Source organism: Cololabis saira, chromosome 12 (assembly GCF_033807715.1).
Source record: "Cololabis saira isolate AMF1-May2022 chromosome 12, fColSai1.1, whole genome shotgun sequence".
Classification (NCBI taxonomy): Eukaryota; Metazoa; Chordata; class Actinopteri; order Beloniformes; family Belonidae; genus Cololabis; species Cololabis saira.
This window is the reverse complement of record NC_084598.1, coordinates 27,074,242-27,091,777: the sequence shown is the minus strand read 5'-3', so window position 1 is coordinate 27,091,777 and position 17,536 is coordinate 27,074,242. Positions and strand designations below refer to the sequence as shown.

At 40.5% G+C, this 17,536-nt stretch overlaps 1 protein-coding gene across 10 annotated transcripts; it reads left to right on the top strand.

Annotated features, from left to right (window-relative positions):
• On the top strand, positions 1–13,188 carry nfyal (nuclear transcription factor Y, alpha, like). Of its 10 annotated transcripts, none has more exons than XM_061736288.1 (10): positions 1–128; positions 2,636–2,734; positions 4,789–4,872; positions 5,810–5,956; positions 6,549–6,680; positions 7,367–7,469; positions 7,567–7,718; positions 8,545–8,718; positions 12,016–12,126; positions 12,274–13,188. In XM_061736288.1, exons 2-10 carry the CDS (start codon positions 2,654–2,656, stop codon positions 12,337–12,339), a joined length of 1,050 nt encoding a protein of 349 aa, XP_061592272.1. In that variant the 5' UTR covers positions 1–128; positions 2,636–2,653; the 3' UTR covers positions 12,340–13,188. The 10 variants fall into 10 exon arrangements, with proteins under 10 accessions (XP_061592272.1, XP_061592267.1, XP_061592273.1 ...); XM_061736283.1 differs by having other exon boundaries at positions 7,567–7,736; XM_061736289.1 differs by having other exon boundaries at positions 4,789–4,875; positions 12,311–13,188.
• The last annotated feature ends 4,348 nt before the right edge of the window (positions 13,189–17,536 follow it).

Sequence of the window (17,536 nt, the reverse complement as noted above, 5' to 3'; positions counted from 1 at the left end):
TCCCGCGGCTGCGCCTCCTCCCAGCCGCCGTTGTTTCATTTGCGCCATTTTGTCCGCTCACTTTGTTGATTGGGCTTTAGCGTGCTGTACTGGAGCCAATCAGAGGGAAACCGGACAGTGAAGATACGGTAAGGGAGCCACGATTGAAGGCATTGGTAGTTGTCAGCACGGATTGGTTTGTCACGGACCAACCAAATTACTAACCCTGCTAAATGCAAAAAAAAAATCAAATTGCAGTTTGATTTTGGCCGCCGCTACTGTCCGGAGCTCGGGTGTAAATGGCCTCGTCCCGCCGGCGCTGGTCGGGAAACATGAGCCCCGCTGGTCGAGCCCGAGCTGCCGCTCTTTACAGCTCCAGGAGCGGCTGCAGACAAAAGACACGCCGGGCTGACCATTTATGCTGCTTTGCCAGAAAATGCTACCTAATGGTTTTCTACCTTTTGTAGAGCTACAGTTTTACTCCTTATAGCCCACTTCCTTCCCCCCAAGTGGTCCTTGTCTCTTGCCAGGCCGTCATTGTAAATAAGAATGTGTTAATGGTTAAATAAAGGCCAAATGACTGAATGGATATCAAATAAAGCAATAGGATTGTGTTTTTTTTCTCTTTATCGTATAATGTCCACAAAGTGTAATGCAATTCATGTCATGGGTAGTGTATCTTGAAGGATCAAATACTCAAAATCCCATATTATCAATTTTACATTGTGCAAGAAATGATGCAAACTTTGAAAATCGACTGTGCGCATGCGCAGAACCACAAAGGAGCATTTTCTGGCAGGTAGCAAAGATTGGCAGAACATCGCTCGTCCAAAACAGTAAAAGAGGCCAAACTCAAATGGGCAGAAAAACAGGCAAAAGGGGCAAAACCCCGTTCAACCCCCCCAAAAAAGAACAGCCGATCAATAACAGTTTCGTCATGTTCGTTAAAATAACGAGCATCCATTTTGTGTCTGTAATATTTACCAGGATTTATACCATAGCTAGCTTTGAGATAGCCTTTATATACACACACATTTATAAATGAATACATACATATACAACGAAAGCCGTCAAAGTTCGCTACTTAACATTTTACATGTAAAATTACATTATACAGCGTTATGATTAGGGTTGCCAATTCCCTGTAAAATAAATAAGGGACACCTCATCGGCAGCCTTCCACCGCCTTCCTCTTTAAGCGTGATTTATGGTTCCGCGTTAAATCGACGCAGAGTTACGCCGTATTGGTGCGCGTCGCTGCGTACCCTACGGCGAAGCTTCTGCGTTGGAACCATAAATCAGCCTTTAGCCCCTTTTTTTGTGAGTGAAACGTTTTTTTTAACTATTTGACTCGAACCTGAATTGAATTAGGTGCATATTTTTGAATACTATGAACACATGGAAAGCAAATTATTATCCAGCAATTCACTTGAATACAAAATAACAAAATTAACTGAATAAAATAAGTGTCTTTCTTAAACAGAAACCTGTCCTGCTTAACTTAAAATTGTATAAATTAATATAAAACAATAGAAAGAAAGCAGAACATGAACATCCATTCTGTAATAGTGCACATTTTTAGTGCAATAACAAAAGTGCAAACAGAAAGTCTGTAGAAAACTTGTAAACATATTTGTGCCTCAAAGGCCATGACTGTAGGCTACAGATTTGATTTGATTTATTTTATTTTTGTACATGTAAAAAAACAACACTTCAAGAGAAGTTTAAGAAAACAAAACAACAAAACAAAGAATTTCATCCTTTAGCACTTGATAACTTAATTTACATGTGCAAAAAAGTAGTAGGAAGAAGTGTAAACTTATTTAATCCTACCCTCATTCACTAATCATTTAACTCGTATTTATAAATACTCACACACTGTACTCACACTGCTAAATAACATTATTATTATTATTATTATTATTATTATTATTATTATTATTATTATTATATACTGTAATTATACTCACATACATACATACATACATACATACATACATACATACATACATACATACATACATACATACATACATACATACATACATACACATAGTTGAATATTTCTATATATTTGTACACACATGCACATATAGATATTTATATAAATATACTTATTTACACTATACTGTCTCTATTAACTGCATCTGCTCTATATCTATGTATATATCTACTTACACACATAATCACACACACACACACACACACACACACACACACACACACACACACACACACACACACACACACACACACACACACACATATATATACAGAAAAAAATAACTTATGAACTCAACAGCTCAATGCCATTTTCCATTTTTGCCATCTATATGACTATTTTTTTGACTCTCACAGTAATGCGGGACAAAGTGCGTCCCTTTTCAGCTCCCGGGACGCGTACTTTAGTTTATAAATAAATTAGTTTAAAAATACAGGACGATTCTGTTTTTCAAGGGACGGCTGGCAACCCTAGTTATGATTAGGGCACCTATAAGGGCGCTATTAAAATAACGATATCAATCATTCCACACCCATATCACGGTCAAAAAGGCAACAATGTGTGCCTAAATTTGGCCATTAAAGCATGTATAACATAAAGCTTTAATAATGAACATCCATTTTCGGCTAAACACTGTGTTTCTTTTGTTTGAAGAGGATCCAGTAGCGAACCATGGAGCAGTACACTACTGCCACCACCACGACAGGGGAGCAGATTGTTGTGCAGACTGCCAATGGACAGATCCAGCAGCAGGTGAGCTCATAAATATCTGATTAATTGGGTTTTAATCAAGAATTTACCATCAAACATTATGCATCGGGATTATATGAACGACTGCACAGGATGCAGTCGATTTAAGGGATATCAGTTCCAATTTACTTTTCATGATACTTAGAAAAAAAGCCCCAAATTAATCAATTGTTTACTGCAAATCTGTATCTGTACAGAGAGAGAAGTGATGAATGAGTTTCATTTTAACAATGAAACAACAATCTTTTAGTGATTTAAGGTTCCCCCCCTGTTATTTTGCTCTTTGGTTGCCTCTGTTCTTATCATTCAAGTCTGGATTTTGGCCGCCACAATGTTAATATAGTTATTTGTTATCCAATTCTGATATTGGTTATCCTTTTGTGTGCTATATGTTTTCAATCACTCCGTTGTTGACAGCTTGGCCAAATGTAAGGAATTTCTGTGGAATAATCAGTATTTAAATTTCAGACTCTAAATGTACCTGTATTTTCTCATGATTTACTTGGACCCTAGTACTTAGCGTGTATTAACTATCCTTAACTAGGAGGACAGGGTTTTTTTTGTTTATTTTGAAGTCCTCTTTTTTTCCATTTACCACATGAACATCAGTATTAATGACAATTATTTTTCCAATAGATGTTGCTGAATCTTTGGAACATTTTAAGTTTGTTTGTGTGTTCTTGTCTTGGTTAAAGATGGAAATTCATTAAGACTTTATCAATACCATTATCGATTCTGCTTATCAGTTCACAACTAAGGCAGCAAATATACATACACCAGTTTAAAACTGGGCTTAAAACTACTGCTTCACCGTCTAAAACCTCAAAAAGAGCCCTGCCAGCAGTTCAGTAACGTACTGTAACATCTTTGCAGGTTACAGCTGTATATCCACTTCAGCAGCTACAACTACAATTCAGCTAATCACAACTTTTGAGTCCGTCACTGCACTGTTACATCGCTAAATAAATGTTTTATCTACTGTGTTATGTCACATTGTTGAATTGCAAATGACTGTTTCAGCACTTGCTGACACCAGTAACAAAACTCATACATGTAAGTAAAGTCATTAAGTTGAGGTAAATGGTTCCGATACTTAATGAAATTTGGAACCGGTCTTTGATGCTCACTTCTAGTCTTGATCAAATGGAAGTCTGTTTTTGGCGCGTATATAGGACAACCCTTAACGGTCTCAATAGTTTCCAGGATCTCTCACATTCATCAAGATGGCCTTGATGAAGCTTCATCAATTAGAACTTCTCCCAAGATAGCGATCTCAAATATACTTATTTAGATCACAGTGAAAAAGGATTAGGATGGCTCTCTTAACAAGTATTCTGGTTCTTTTGGATTTGAGTTGAAACCAGATGATATTGATTAGTTATAACACCAGTCAGAGAAGCAAAGCGTGTGACTTCAACCATCATGGTTGCTTTAAATAGTGGATCTTGGAAGCTTCTGTATGAGTCATTGCACCAAGTCTTCCCTGTTGCAATTGGTTTGGTATGGTTTATTCTGCACTGGTGGAAATGACTGTGAATGGTAGGGGTGACGGACATATTTGATAAGAATTTTTACAAGATTAATGGGTATGGCTGGCCAGGCTACAAATATACAATAACACAGGTCCAAAGGGGTTAACAAAGAACCAACAGGACCATGAGAGTCCAGGCAGAATTATCACTGTTCAAACCAGATTTCCAACTGAGAATTTGAGAAGGCCTTCCAATATCAAAGATTTGGAGATCATTGCAGAAGTGCAACATTCCTGTTTCAACATGCAAAAGGTTCGTTAACGCAAACGGATGTAATTGCAGTTAAATGCAACATATGTCAGAACCTTTAATTGCCATGAAAAGGTACAGTTCATTTTAGATGCTGCATTTTTCTGTCACTATAATTTACATCTCCAACACAGTGTCTTTCTCTCTTTGGTGATAATTTGTAATTTCCTTCCAGAATAAACCCCATTATTCATCACTTTAATAATTGCGATGGTATGAACAATTTTGGGCTTAAATGTATTTGTCTGAGAGTTTATTGTCATGCCTTGCCTGCAGACACAGGGCACAGTGACAGCTGTGCAGCTGCAAACAGAGGCTCCAGTGGTGACGGCCTCAGGCCAGCAGGTGCAGACACTCCAGGTAGTTGTGTCACTGCCATAACAGTTGGACAGCCTACCAGTTTGCATGTTATACCAGGGCTGTTTTTATGACCCATTTGTGCTGTTTGGTTCATCATCCCCCCTTCCGCATTCCCTGCGACTTATCTGAGCTGCATGTTCTCAGCACAGCGTGTTGTGTGCCAGCCCTTGGTTTATGCTTGTGCTCTCATGGCTTCAAAAAGGCCACTGTTTGTCTGAGATGCATTCATTTTAGCTTGTTTCTGGCTCTAAAAAGCAAGCGTAGAAGGTCTGACATCCGTGTTTCTGAAGATTGTTGCTGTTGGAAGCATGAGTCATGTGGATGTGTTTTGTCGACGAACCTGCTGAGGTTCAGCAATGAACAGCATGTATCCACTGATATTGCTGCCAGTCACGCCTCATCATCTAGCTATATATTTCCTACTGTCTTTTTGCAAAGTGCAATGTGTTCCTTACCTGGTATTTTTCTTGTATGATCAGCTACATCCACAGACTTTCAGCTGTATATTCTGTTTAGTTTGAAGTATATTCAGATTCATATATTAAGGCAAAGGATTTAAATGGTGACACATTATGTCCAATCCCATGCTTTATGCAAATCAATATTTAATGAACTTTTAACTTTAGTTCACCAGCAGAATTCCAGGAAAACTGGTTCAAATATTTTTGTAATTTTCTACAGTAGCCCAATTTACTAATGAAAAAACATTGAGAAGAAATTTAACTTTCTGGATGCAGATTGGGTTCAGTGTAACCAGATAGTTTAATGATTGTTCATTAAAAACAAGACAGTAATCCATTTATTTGTATCTTTATGTACACTGTGGTGTGTTAGATCTTTGTGAAGTGACTTGCATGCAGCCTTGGAGGTCACACATAGTGCAGTATTGAGGTAAAACATGTAAGTGCTGCTACAACAGCTTTGTGTCTGTGTGTAGGTGCAGGGGCAGCCCCTGATGGTCCAGGTGAGCGGAGGACAGCTCATCACGTCTTCAGGGCAGCCGATCATGGTGCAGGCCATGTCAGGGGGCCAGGGTCAAACCATAATGCAGGTTCCTGTGTCTGGAGCTCAAGGACTACAGCAGGTAAAGTGATCAGGCCTGGTTACTATATGAAGGTCCGTTGACAAATAGCAGATCTTCCTTCATCAATTGTTGGGGTGTTGTGAATCTGATGTTCATGTCAGTCTCTTTATCAGACCGACCTCTGCATCTTTTCAAGCATAGTTGCGACGTACACAATGGTGTTGTGTCTCATAAGTATTTCTCATTTAGCACTGGATGTTAACTCTTCAGAGTTTTTTGTTACACAAAGAGCAGGACATTACATTATTTTATTTCTGTTATAAACTGGGAACCACTTAGCATGGGAAGAATGCTTTTATTTCTTTCAAACCAAGATCATCTGCTGATTTAATCTCTTACCGTGTTTCCACTTGGCCTTACAGTGACAGGCTCACTTTAGTTCTTTCTCAGTCACACATGATGACCCACAATGTATGTTAATTGGATATCAATACAGTAATTACTTAATGGTTATATTGTGTTGTTTTTTTAAACTAATCTTTTTGATTAAATAGTCACTTAAGAATGTTTCTTTTTTTCTTGGACTTTGAAAGTCACAGGAAGATTTTAAAAGGAAAGACCTACTGACGTGTACTTTTCCGTGCGTGTGTAGATCCAGCTGGTGCAGCCGGGTCAGATACAGTTGCAAGGTGGACAGACTCTCCAGCTCCAAGGCCAGCAGGGTCAGCCCCAGCAGATCATCATCCAGCAGCCCCAGACGGCCATCACCGCTGGACAGAACCAGGTTTTTATCAAATCAAATCAAACTTTATTTATAAAGCACCTTTCATACATAAAATGCAACACAAAGTGCTTTACATAAAACAAATAAACATAAAACGTATTAATGTCATGCCCCCCTCCCCGCACACACACAGACATACACAAGCACACCACAATTCACCCAAGTTACAGACACACATGCAGACAGACGGTGTAGACATGGCTGAGCACAGAGGATCCAGGTGAGGAAATGGTAACAGGGAGTCATCCAAGCCAGGAGCTCTCATAACCCGCAGCTACATAATGAAAGTATTTTAAGTACCACGGAAATCCATAATTGTTTAAAATGGTGCATGAGTGGAGTTGTTTTAAAGATAAATGAAATACTGAATTGACATTTTATTTATTATCAGTATTTCAGTGACGGTTTATCAGGTTGTCACAAATTACTTTGTCTTCTTTTTCCAAAGTTTTAAGCCTTTAAATCCAAAACGCATTACAACCCTTGCTTTTCCGCTACACTAGGATACACAAAAGAAAAATATGCATGTGTGTTTTATGTTAACAGACCAACATTGGCATTCAAATAAATGGCTATTAGACTTTTTTTTTTTTTTTTTTTTTTTTTTTTTTAATCAATGCATTTGTAGGGAATGTACATGGGAAGCCTGGCTTTTATATTAATTTTATTTTTCATCTGTTAAACAGGGTCAGCAGATCAGCGTACAAGGCCAGCAGGTGGCACAGACAGCTGACGGACAGACCATCGTCTACCAGCCCGTCAACACAGATGGTTCGGTTCTGCAGCAGGGTACTACACGCACTTTTGTTGCATTCTGCTTTGTAAAAACTGGGGAATCAACGAGTCTTAATTTTAAATGAGCTATTTGATGATTATCTCCGTGCAGGAATGATCACAATTCCAGCTGCCAGCTTGGCAGGTGCCCAGATCGTACAAGCCGGCGGTGCCAACACAAACACCACCAACAGCAACCAAGGCACTGTGACCGTCACCCTGCCCGTCTCCGGCAACATGGTCAATGCAGGTGGAATGGTCATGGTAAGACCCTGTGGAGAGGTACTCACTCAGCGTCTTATTACTTTTTTCCCTTTTTTTCCCCTCTAAATTTAGACACAATCAGAACACTAGTGTTTTTAGAGAGTCAAGTTATCTTTTTTTTCTTTTTAATGCTAACTTTTTCATTTACTTGGTACCTTTTGGCGAATCACCAGCTTGTTTAAATTAATTTATACACTAGAATATGAGAATATGAACATGTTTTTCCAAGCCCCTGAAACCCCCATGACACAGTTGTGTCCCCCATCAACACAGGTGTTTTCTTGTTACCATGGATAACATTTCTTCCCTGTTTGCATTCACCCAATAATTGACTCTTAATTCAATTCACAAGTTAAAAAAATTTAAGATTGGTAATTCTCTCTGATAATGACTTTCCACATTTCTGGAAAATTACAGTATTTTTAGTTTTGCGCTAGAAATACTAACAACAGGAATATGAATACTTTATATTTGCAGATGATGAACCATGAAATGTGACCGAATTCACTGTTTTATTGTTCATGATCTCTGCTGATGACATGGAGGATACCTTTTTACACCTGACTAATTCTACACGTTTTAGGTGTCTGGTGGTTCATGAAATTTTGTGAATCAATTCACTTTTACAAGTAACGGACAACTAGAAACTAATAAACACCTGTGTGACTGCACATGGCCTTTTATAATCATACTAGTTTCAGCGCTCTGTTACGGTATACTGATTAACACTGATTTAAAAACTTCCATTGTAAGTGTGTCATTTTGTTATATTACATGTCAGGTTTTGTAAGCTTTGTGCGCCTGTGTTTATTTCTTCATCTGTCAGATGGTTCCCGGAAGTAGCGGCGTTCCCACAATGCAGCGTATCCCACTGCCAGGGGCGGAAATGCTAGAAGAAGAGCCTCTTTATGTCAATGCAAAACAGTATCATCGTATCCTGAAGAGAAGACAGGCGCGGGCCAAGCTGGAGGCTGAGGGCAAGATCCCCAAAGAAAGGAGGGTATGTGGCATTTGTTAAAATGGGACATTTGTGTCACTTTACTGCAAATGTAAACAAATATTACAGCGTACAGACGCTCGCGCGGCCAGGCTTGCGCTAGTGCGTCTACCCCGACGGGAGCATCTATGCTGCGCAGAGAGTAAAACACCGCACACTGCACGTTGTTTCTCAATGCAAACAGATCCACTGTGGCCCGACCGAAACAGGCCCATATGTGTTCCACAATCTCCGGATGCAGAATTCACTTCCCGTTTACGGGCGCGCCCCTGGACAACAGGGTTCAGGGGCTCCCGCTACGTGCGTCGCTCTCAGGGAGAGAAGACGACCGCAGCTCCACAGGATCAGTTTGCGTGCCAGCATGTGCAACCGACGGGAGCGTAATCCCCCCTGACGCCACCCTCGTCATATTGTCCGTCCTCACCAGGACATGATGACCCATGAGAGACGGAATGAAACGTTTTAGGGGGAGAAATAATTCCAGAAAATGTATGTGTGACCGTTGGAGGTCCACATTCCAGTGGCCCCTCACATATCGGCCCTCGTAAATTACACCCCAACCTGTCAGGCTGGCGTCCGTAGTGACCAGCTTCCCGGACAGGGCGGACCCCATCGGCCCCTTGGGTCAGAAAGGACGGGACTCGCCAGTGACGCAGCGCCCTGGTGCATCCCGGTGTGACCAGCACTCTCCATGCGCCGTGACGCACAGGATCCAGCCGGCATGAGGCCACCCAGTACTGAAATGCCCTCATGTGGAGGCGGCCGAGATGGACTGCTAGAATGGTAGACGCCGTCAGCCCTAGTAACCCAAGACACAATCTGAATTGAACAGATTTGCCTGGATGAAAAAACGCGAGACACCCGCTTTCACCCGCTGAAAGTCATCGAGTCATCCAGGGATAATCCCAGAAAGATTATGCCCTGTGCCGGGGACAGCATGCTCTTTTCGGCGTTTATCACGAAACCTAGATCGAGTAGGTGTTGCCTCCTGCTCCGATTGTGCCAGCAACAGGCAATCGTCTAGATATGTGGCCAGGCGGATGCCCTGCTGTCTCAGCGGGGCTATCGCCGCCTCCGCCGGACAAACACCCTCGGGCTTAAAGACAGACCGAAGAGCATGCGGTACTCGTAACAGATCCCTGTGGGGAGCATAAATCGGGATGTGGAAATACGTATTTCAGATGGACTGAAGTGAACCTATCGCTTTGTAGCAGAAGGCTCAGCAGGAATGCGTGTGTCAGCATCCTGAACTTGTATTTCCTGAGATATTTGTTCAGAGCCTGAAGATCCTGGATAGTGCGAATACCGCTCCCTCGGTCGGGGACCAGAAAATACCTGGAATAAAAGCCGGTCTGACATCGTGCGGGAGATACGACACAGATTGCTCCTTTGTTTAACAGCGAGAGAATTTCCTCCTGCAAAACACGAACTGACTCTCCCTGAGCCTGGGACTGTATTATACCAGCGAATCGCGGGGGAACAGCTGCGGACTGCAGTCTGTAGCCCCTCGAAATCGTCCTCAACACCCAGGGTGAGGCTGCGAGCCCATCTCTCCCATCTGGGGGACAGAGTGGAGACACTGCGGTCCCTCCACCATGAGAGGTGGTGGCGCCCTCCCTTGGTGGAACAGTAAGCTGGTCCCCGGGTGGCGCTGAGCACTGCCCGGGGGGACAGCGCAGCGGCGGAGCCCACACAGCCCCCTCCCGAGGGAAAGCCGTGATTTCCCGCCGGGGGGGCAGCGGCTGTTGCCACCGTGCTGTTTATTTTGATATTTTTGGCCTTTTGTATTAGCTGCGCTCTCGGCACTCGGCCTGGACGTGGCAGCGGGACACACTTTATTTTCTTATTTTCTGCGGAAACATGTGGCATTATGTGCATTTGTGGACATGAGGGAGGGGCAACTGCTGAACCTTCTGCCGTCAAATGTCTCTCCTGGCTAGCCCTGGCATGGTCCGTGGCAACCGGGAGATGGGGGCGTGGTGGGCCCCTGGAGGCAGGTGGAGCTGGTGAACGGGGAACCAGCTGCAACACCGGTGAAGAGAGGGCTGGTCAGGCCGCTTTCTTCTTTTTCCTGGCCTGGTTGTAGGCAGCCTGCGCAGGCTGTGCTGGCGGAGCTGCAACCGCACTGCAAAAACTCAAAATCTTAACAAGAATATTTGTCTTATTTCTAATTAAAATGTCTCATTTTTAGTCAAAAAAATCTCATTACACTTAAAACAAGACTCATCACTGGAAAAAACAACAATTTTCAGCTGTTTTAAGTAGATTTTCACTTAAAATAAGTAGAAAAATCTGCTGGCAGATTTTTCTACTCATTTCAAGTGAAAATTTACTTGAAACAGGTGAAAATGGTCAAATAACAAGTTATTTTTCTGGTAATGACTCTTGTTTTAAGTGTAATGAGATTTTTTTTGACTAAAAATTAGACATTTTAACTAGAAATAAGACAAATATTCCTGGTAAGACTTTGAGTTTTTGCAGTGCGGGACCGAGGATTCTTTGGGCCATCCGGGCCGGGGCGAGTCGGGGTTTCGACTGTTTCGGTATTTTAAACAGCGAAGTCTGGGAGGCAGTCTGCACGGAGGATTGGTGTAATGAGATTAATGCTTCTGAGGTCTGCAGCGGGGCGTGCATCCCGTAGTGAGACATCGAGCAAAATATTATGAAAGAACTTCTAGATTCTCTTAGAACTTCTATTTATCCACAATTTATTATGCTTCTCTGGATGTTGCCTGGTGTGGCAGAGGGCAGCGTTTTAATGTGGAGGTTTGGAGCTGGAAGCTGCATGTGTAGGCTATGGTGTAAAGTTACCAACTGTAATTTATTATAATGGTAAAAATGATCTTGGTGTGACCTTGATAAAAGAATATATATTCTTTATACTATTTATTTGTCCTTCTCATTCACTGTAGTTTATAATTATGTCCATGTAGATATGTGATGTCACAAAGGTCAAGATTCATGATGCGAGACTTGAAAGATTCCTGCAGTAGTTTGTTCTCCCTACCCGCCTGAAACACCTCATGGACAGTCTCTCTTTTTTATGTAATGATTTCAATGATTTACAAGACTAATATCCTCTTCTGTGACAAGTTTGGTATGTCCCAAACCACAAACCTTTTTCAAAATGTAATTATGAAGTTTTGGTGGAGAATTATATTGTTTAAAAAAATGAAGCAAGAAAAAAATCCTTTTGGCATTTAAAGCAAACCTCAAACCAAGAGCAATATAAAGGTGGCTGAATTTATAATTAATGTTACATTTGTAGTGTACTTATGCATCTACTTTTTTCTCTGGCAGAAATACCTACACGAGTCTCGCCACCGCCACGCTATGCAGCGCAAGCGAGGAGATGGAGGCCGTTTCTTCTCCCCTAAAGACAAAGAGGAAGCAGGGTTGTCCTTGTCGCAGGTAAGAAAACATGTGGAACAAAGAATCTACATATGATGCGTCTGGCTTGTAAGCAGATTCAAGTGTTTTGAAATATATATTTAAATCTTTTTCACTTAAATAGGTTGTTTCTTGCAAATTTAAACCCATAATGATGTCTTATTGCAGTCACTGATCTTTTTTGCCTCTGATGCTGTTGAAACAGCAGGACCTGGCCCAGGCAGCATCAGATGAGACAGTGGCTCAGATGATCCGAGTCTCGTAGCACCGTCGCTGACATCAACACCTCAGAGATTCTTCATCCCACTTAACATCTGAGACGCCTTCTCATGTCATCTGTAGTCTTTATTGCCCGGATACACCAAACAGTGCTTTCACTGAAGGTTTTCTGTTGTGTCCCAACAACTTCACTGGTCTTCCAGGAAGCTGGCGATGAGGCTGCTGAGCCAGCGGACTTGTCTGGTCTTCATCGGTCAAATGATGATGTTGTCATGCTCAGCTTGTCTGGTTGAGCACTTAATAGACCAGCCATTTTTTGTTTTATTTTGTTTTTGACTCATTTGAAAGTTTTTGTTTTAACTCCTTTTGTAAATGGTACCAGTTTTCTTTTTTGTTTACGCTAGATTGCTGTTCTGTGTCATTTATGTGATGCTCGTTATATTGTAATTATTTCAACACATTTTCTGTGTAGCTGCACTCATCTGAGGTTCAACCTCCATTTACTGAGCAAAACCTGAGATGTGTTAGTAATTTAAAGATATTGTACAGAAGGTTTCCTCCTTCACTGTGTGTGAAAAAAACATACCAGTTCTGTGGATGCATTTTATACACTTTGTAGTTAGACTTAGTGTTTTTGCAAGATAAGAGTTGTTAAATGTTACATCACATTATACCATCTATCCATGTCTGTAATTTTTCATCTCTTAAGTCTATCTATCTGGGTTTTTTTTTCATTGTAGATAAATCTATTCTTTTTCACCCATCAGATACAGTCCTGCGATGTTATATTTTGTTTTTTATAATGAACAAAGGTTGGACATGGTGTTCATGAAACCGCCTGTTAATTAAAATTTTATTAAGTGACTCAACATTGCTTGTGAATTTGTGGCTGTTTACTTGAGGTTTATTTGAATCACAGGTCTACTGTGAGTCTTCGCTGTCAGATATTTAACAAACAAGTTAGTCACAAATAGAAATATTTGTGGCATATGTGATTAAGGTGGTAGAAATTCTGCACAATGAGGAAAGTTTCCTAGCTTCCATGAGATGTCATTTCTATTTTTTATTTAAAGATCTTGATTTGACCATGCCCTGTAGGGAGATGAGCACTCAATTTTTTCATCTATATGTGCAGTTGTAAGACTAACATGTCAAGTAATGATTCTGCATTCCAGTTTTACCACAGATTTTATTAAGAGAAAATTGAATCACTTTTATGTAAATTAGTATGTTCACAGTGTTATAATGTGAATGGCTTCATTTTATGAAGTAACCACAGACTGATTGATATGTCGTCTTCCTCTGTAAATGAGTTCCAGCACAGAGTTCCAGAAACATTAAGCAGCAATTTAAATAAATGTTTTTGAGTATCGGGTTTTGCATCTCTTTGGACTTCATTCAAGTACTTCTCTCCACTTTCAATTTTAGTCCGGATTGCATCTCCTGCTGATTTGAATCTCTTCAGGGTTGTTTTCTAGTTTATTCATAGTTGTTTAGAGTTTTTTTGTATTCTTAAAACCATTTTGAATCAGTAATTGTTTGAATTTAAACTGAGTGTTGTGAGCCTTATCGTGTAGTTTTTGAGCTATTTTGTTTTTCTTTCATTTCCATATGTTTTATCAGTAGTCCAAGCCCACGGATCAAGTGAATGCAACACTGTTCCCAGCGATGCAGCAGTGCTGGAATCTTGTTTTTGTTCCATTTTCTATTATTAGGGGTCCAAGCCTGTGGAGCAGCACAGGAACCAATCAGCAGTCCTGGGACCCTTTTAAAAGAAAAAGTATTATTATTGTTGTTATTTTTCTTCTGCCACTAAAAGTCATTGGGCAGCCCAAACCATAAGAGTATGGACAAAGTTATTCGCAGGGCTTGGACCATACCTGGATGGGATGGCAACCAGAATAAAAATCACACTGACTCATCAGACACAAGATGGCGCTATGCAAGAAAAGGTATGTTTTGAAGTAAAAAAAAAAAAAATGCTTTAAATCTGGAATCCTTGAATAACGCGGTGTCCTGTGCCATTTCCGCCTGGACTTTTTTCCTCTTCTGTTGCCAATGGTTGCCAATTGTCTGAGGGCTTTGACCTGACAATTTAAAAATCTCCAAAGTTAGGCTGTTACTTCTAAACATTATGCAAAAACTAGCAAAATAAATACCGGTAATGGTAAATATCTTTACAATAACAAAAGATCATAAACTTAAACTTAAACTTAAACTTAAACTTTATTTATTTATATAGCACCAACTCATGCAGTGTAAGTGCAACTCATGGTGCTTTACATACAGAGATAAAATAGGATCATAGGATATGAAATTCATGGACCGAGTGCACATCTCAATGTGTCAATTTTCAAAAATGTCCAACTCTAGTGGGTGCCAAAGATGTTGCCATGTCATAAAGCGTGAATCATCTCAGACTGGTTTCTTGAACATGACAATGTGTTCACTATTCAAATGGCCTCCACAGTTACCAGATCTCATTTCATCTTTTGGATGTGGTGGAACGGGAAATTCACATCATGGATGTGCAGACGATAAATCTGCAGCAACTGTGTGATGCCATCATGTCAATATGGACTAAACTCTGAGGAATGTTTCCAGAACCTTTTTGAATCTAAGCCATGAAGGATTCAGGCAATTCTGAAGGTAAAAGGGGGTCCAATCCGGTGTCGTGCCAAAAAGTGATTGCCTGCCAGAATCTGATTTCTCCCCTGAAAATGGGTCTTTTTACCTGCCAAAAATTGATTGAAGGCCAAATACGGTTAATGAAAGGTATTTCTACCTAAATATGATTTGATCTCATTCTTGAGCTTTAAAATATAAACACTAGAGCTCACAGGATTGCTTTTAACTCTTTTAAAGGACCATTACAACACAAAATAGGCATTTTCACCTGCCAAAGATTGATTGAAGGCAAAATACAGTTAATGAAAAGTTGTTTCTGCCTAAATATGACTTTATCTCATTCTTTTTTTTTTGTATAGATATCTTTATTGAGGGCATAAAAAAAAAAGAAATAATATTTACAATAACAATATAATTATCAATATTTCTCCCCCCTTTTTTTTTTTTTTTACGTTTCATAACATTAATTAAACCAAAATAAATAAAGTATAATAATAATAAAAAAAACTTTATCTCATTCTTGAGCTTCATAATCTGAAAATCTGACGTTTTAGCACTATCGCTCAACGGGCTGCTGTGCGCGCTCCCGCGGCCAGAAATCAGATTCTGGCAGGCAATCACTTTTTGGCACGACACCGGTACTAGCAAGGTGTACCTAATAAAGTGGCCGATGAGTGTATATACCGTATGTATAGATGTATAATGCTAACTTACAAGCCATATAATTCAGAATTGTCAACAGAACTTACTACACCAGAAAAATTATGTTTAAAATTGGGTTTATGTCAGAGACCGTTCCATATTGCTCATAAAACACTCTTGACACACACACACACACACACACACACACACACACAAACACACATATATATATATATATATATATATATATATATATATATACATACATACATACATACATACATACATACATACATACATACATACATACATACATACATACATACATACATACACATACATACATACATACATACATACATACATACATACAGGTACAGGTGTTGAACTCCAGTCCTCAAGGGCACATGTCCCACATTTTTTATGTTTCCTTGCATCAATACACTTGATTCAAATTATTGGATCATAATCAGCTTACTACCAAGGTCTGCACAAGTCTATTAATGACACGGTCATTTGTATGAGGGTGCGTTAAAGCACGACCTCTACTCTAACCAAACACACTCCATCAACATTGACGGCTCCTCCATCCTCCCCTCCCCTCAGGATGTGAGTCATCCCTGACAGCACGCTATCATTTCAAGCTCACGTCAACAGCATCACCCGATCTGCTTATTTCCACCTCAGAAACATCAACTGACTGCATTCATCCCTTACTCCTCAGCCTTAAATTATAACTCGCACCTCTTTCATTGAACACATCACCCCTATTCTTCAACAGCTCCACTGGCTCCCATCGAAACACAGTATTCAAGATATCGCTTCTCACTTTTAAATGCATCCATATTTTGCCCCCTCCTTATGTCTCCGATTTGCTCCACATCACCACTCCCTCCTGTACTCTCAAGTCATACTCCTCCATTCATTACCTCTGCACGTCTCACCATTATTGGAAGCAGAGCCTTCATTCACTCTGGATCTTACTCCCATCTGAGCTTCAGAACATAGACTCTCTTCCATCATTCAAATCTGAACTAAAATCCCAACTGTTATAACTGGCCTGTTCACTTTGACCCTGCTAGATATCTTTTTTTTTATTATTAATTCCTTTTACTGCGTAAAGGTGACCATGTAAGTATAAAGGCGCCAATAAATAAAATGTATTATTATCATTATCATTGTAGATTTGCAAAGTATCAGCGCCATGTGCAATATGATAAAGTGATGAGAAAACAGCAGGGTGATTTCTCTCCTGTTTCTACATTTAATTTAATCATTATTGTTTTATGAACTTTATTGTAGATTAATCATGGAAAATGAAACACCTTGAACTCATTTATTTGTAGCGTGCCTCTCTATGACTCTGTGGTGGCGTCGGCCATCTTTTATGGTGTGGTCTGCTGGAGCAGCAGCATCACAGCAGCAGAGAGGAAGAGACTGGACAAAGTGGTGAGGAAAGCCGGCTCTGTCCTGGGCTGCAGTCTCCATCCTGTGGAGGTGGTGGGGGAGAGGAGGATGGTGACAAAACTGTGATCCATCATGGACAATGTCTCCCACCCATGCTCCCACCCCCTTCATGTCAAAACCCTGGAGAGCTCCATCAGCGACCGGCTTCGTCACCCGCGATGCGTCACTGAGAGGCATTGCAGGTCCTTCCTCCCCGCTGCCATCAGACTCCACCACCAGGCTGATCACAGTAGCAACGGACAATAACAACAAGATGTGCAATATCTGTCTACCTCATAAACCTTACCTGCTTTTTTGCACTGTTTTTCTTTCTTTCCCGTACTGCACTACTTTTTACTTTTCATTCCAATGTATATACTTTGTATATACTTTTTATATTTTGTAATTATATATTTTTTATTTTTTTCACCCTTTCCCTGCATGTGTATGTTGAGTGTACTGCTGCTGCACAAAGTGAATTTCCCCATTGAGGGAG

Coding starts and splice junctions, on each gene's coding strand:
- nfyal (XM_061736282.1), top strand. CDS start 2,654: ATGGAGCAGTACACTACTGCCACCACCACGACAGGGGAGCAGATTGTT. Junction 2,735..4,788: donor ATGGACAGATCCAGCAGCAG/GTGAGCTCATAA, acceptor CCTTGCCTGCAG/ACACAGGGCACAGTGACAGC. Junction 4,876..5,809: donor AGGTGCAGACACTCCAGGTA/GTTGTGTCACTG, acceptor GTCTGTGTGTAG/GTGCAGGGGCAGCCCCTGAT.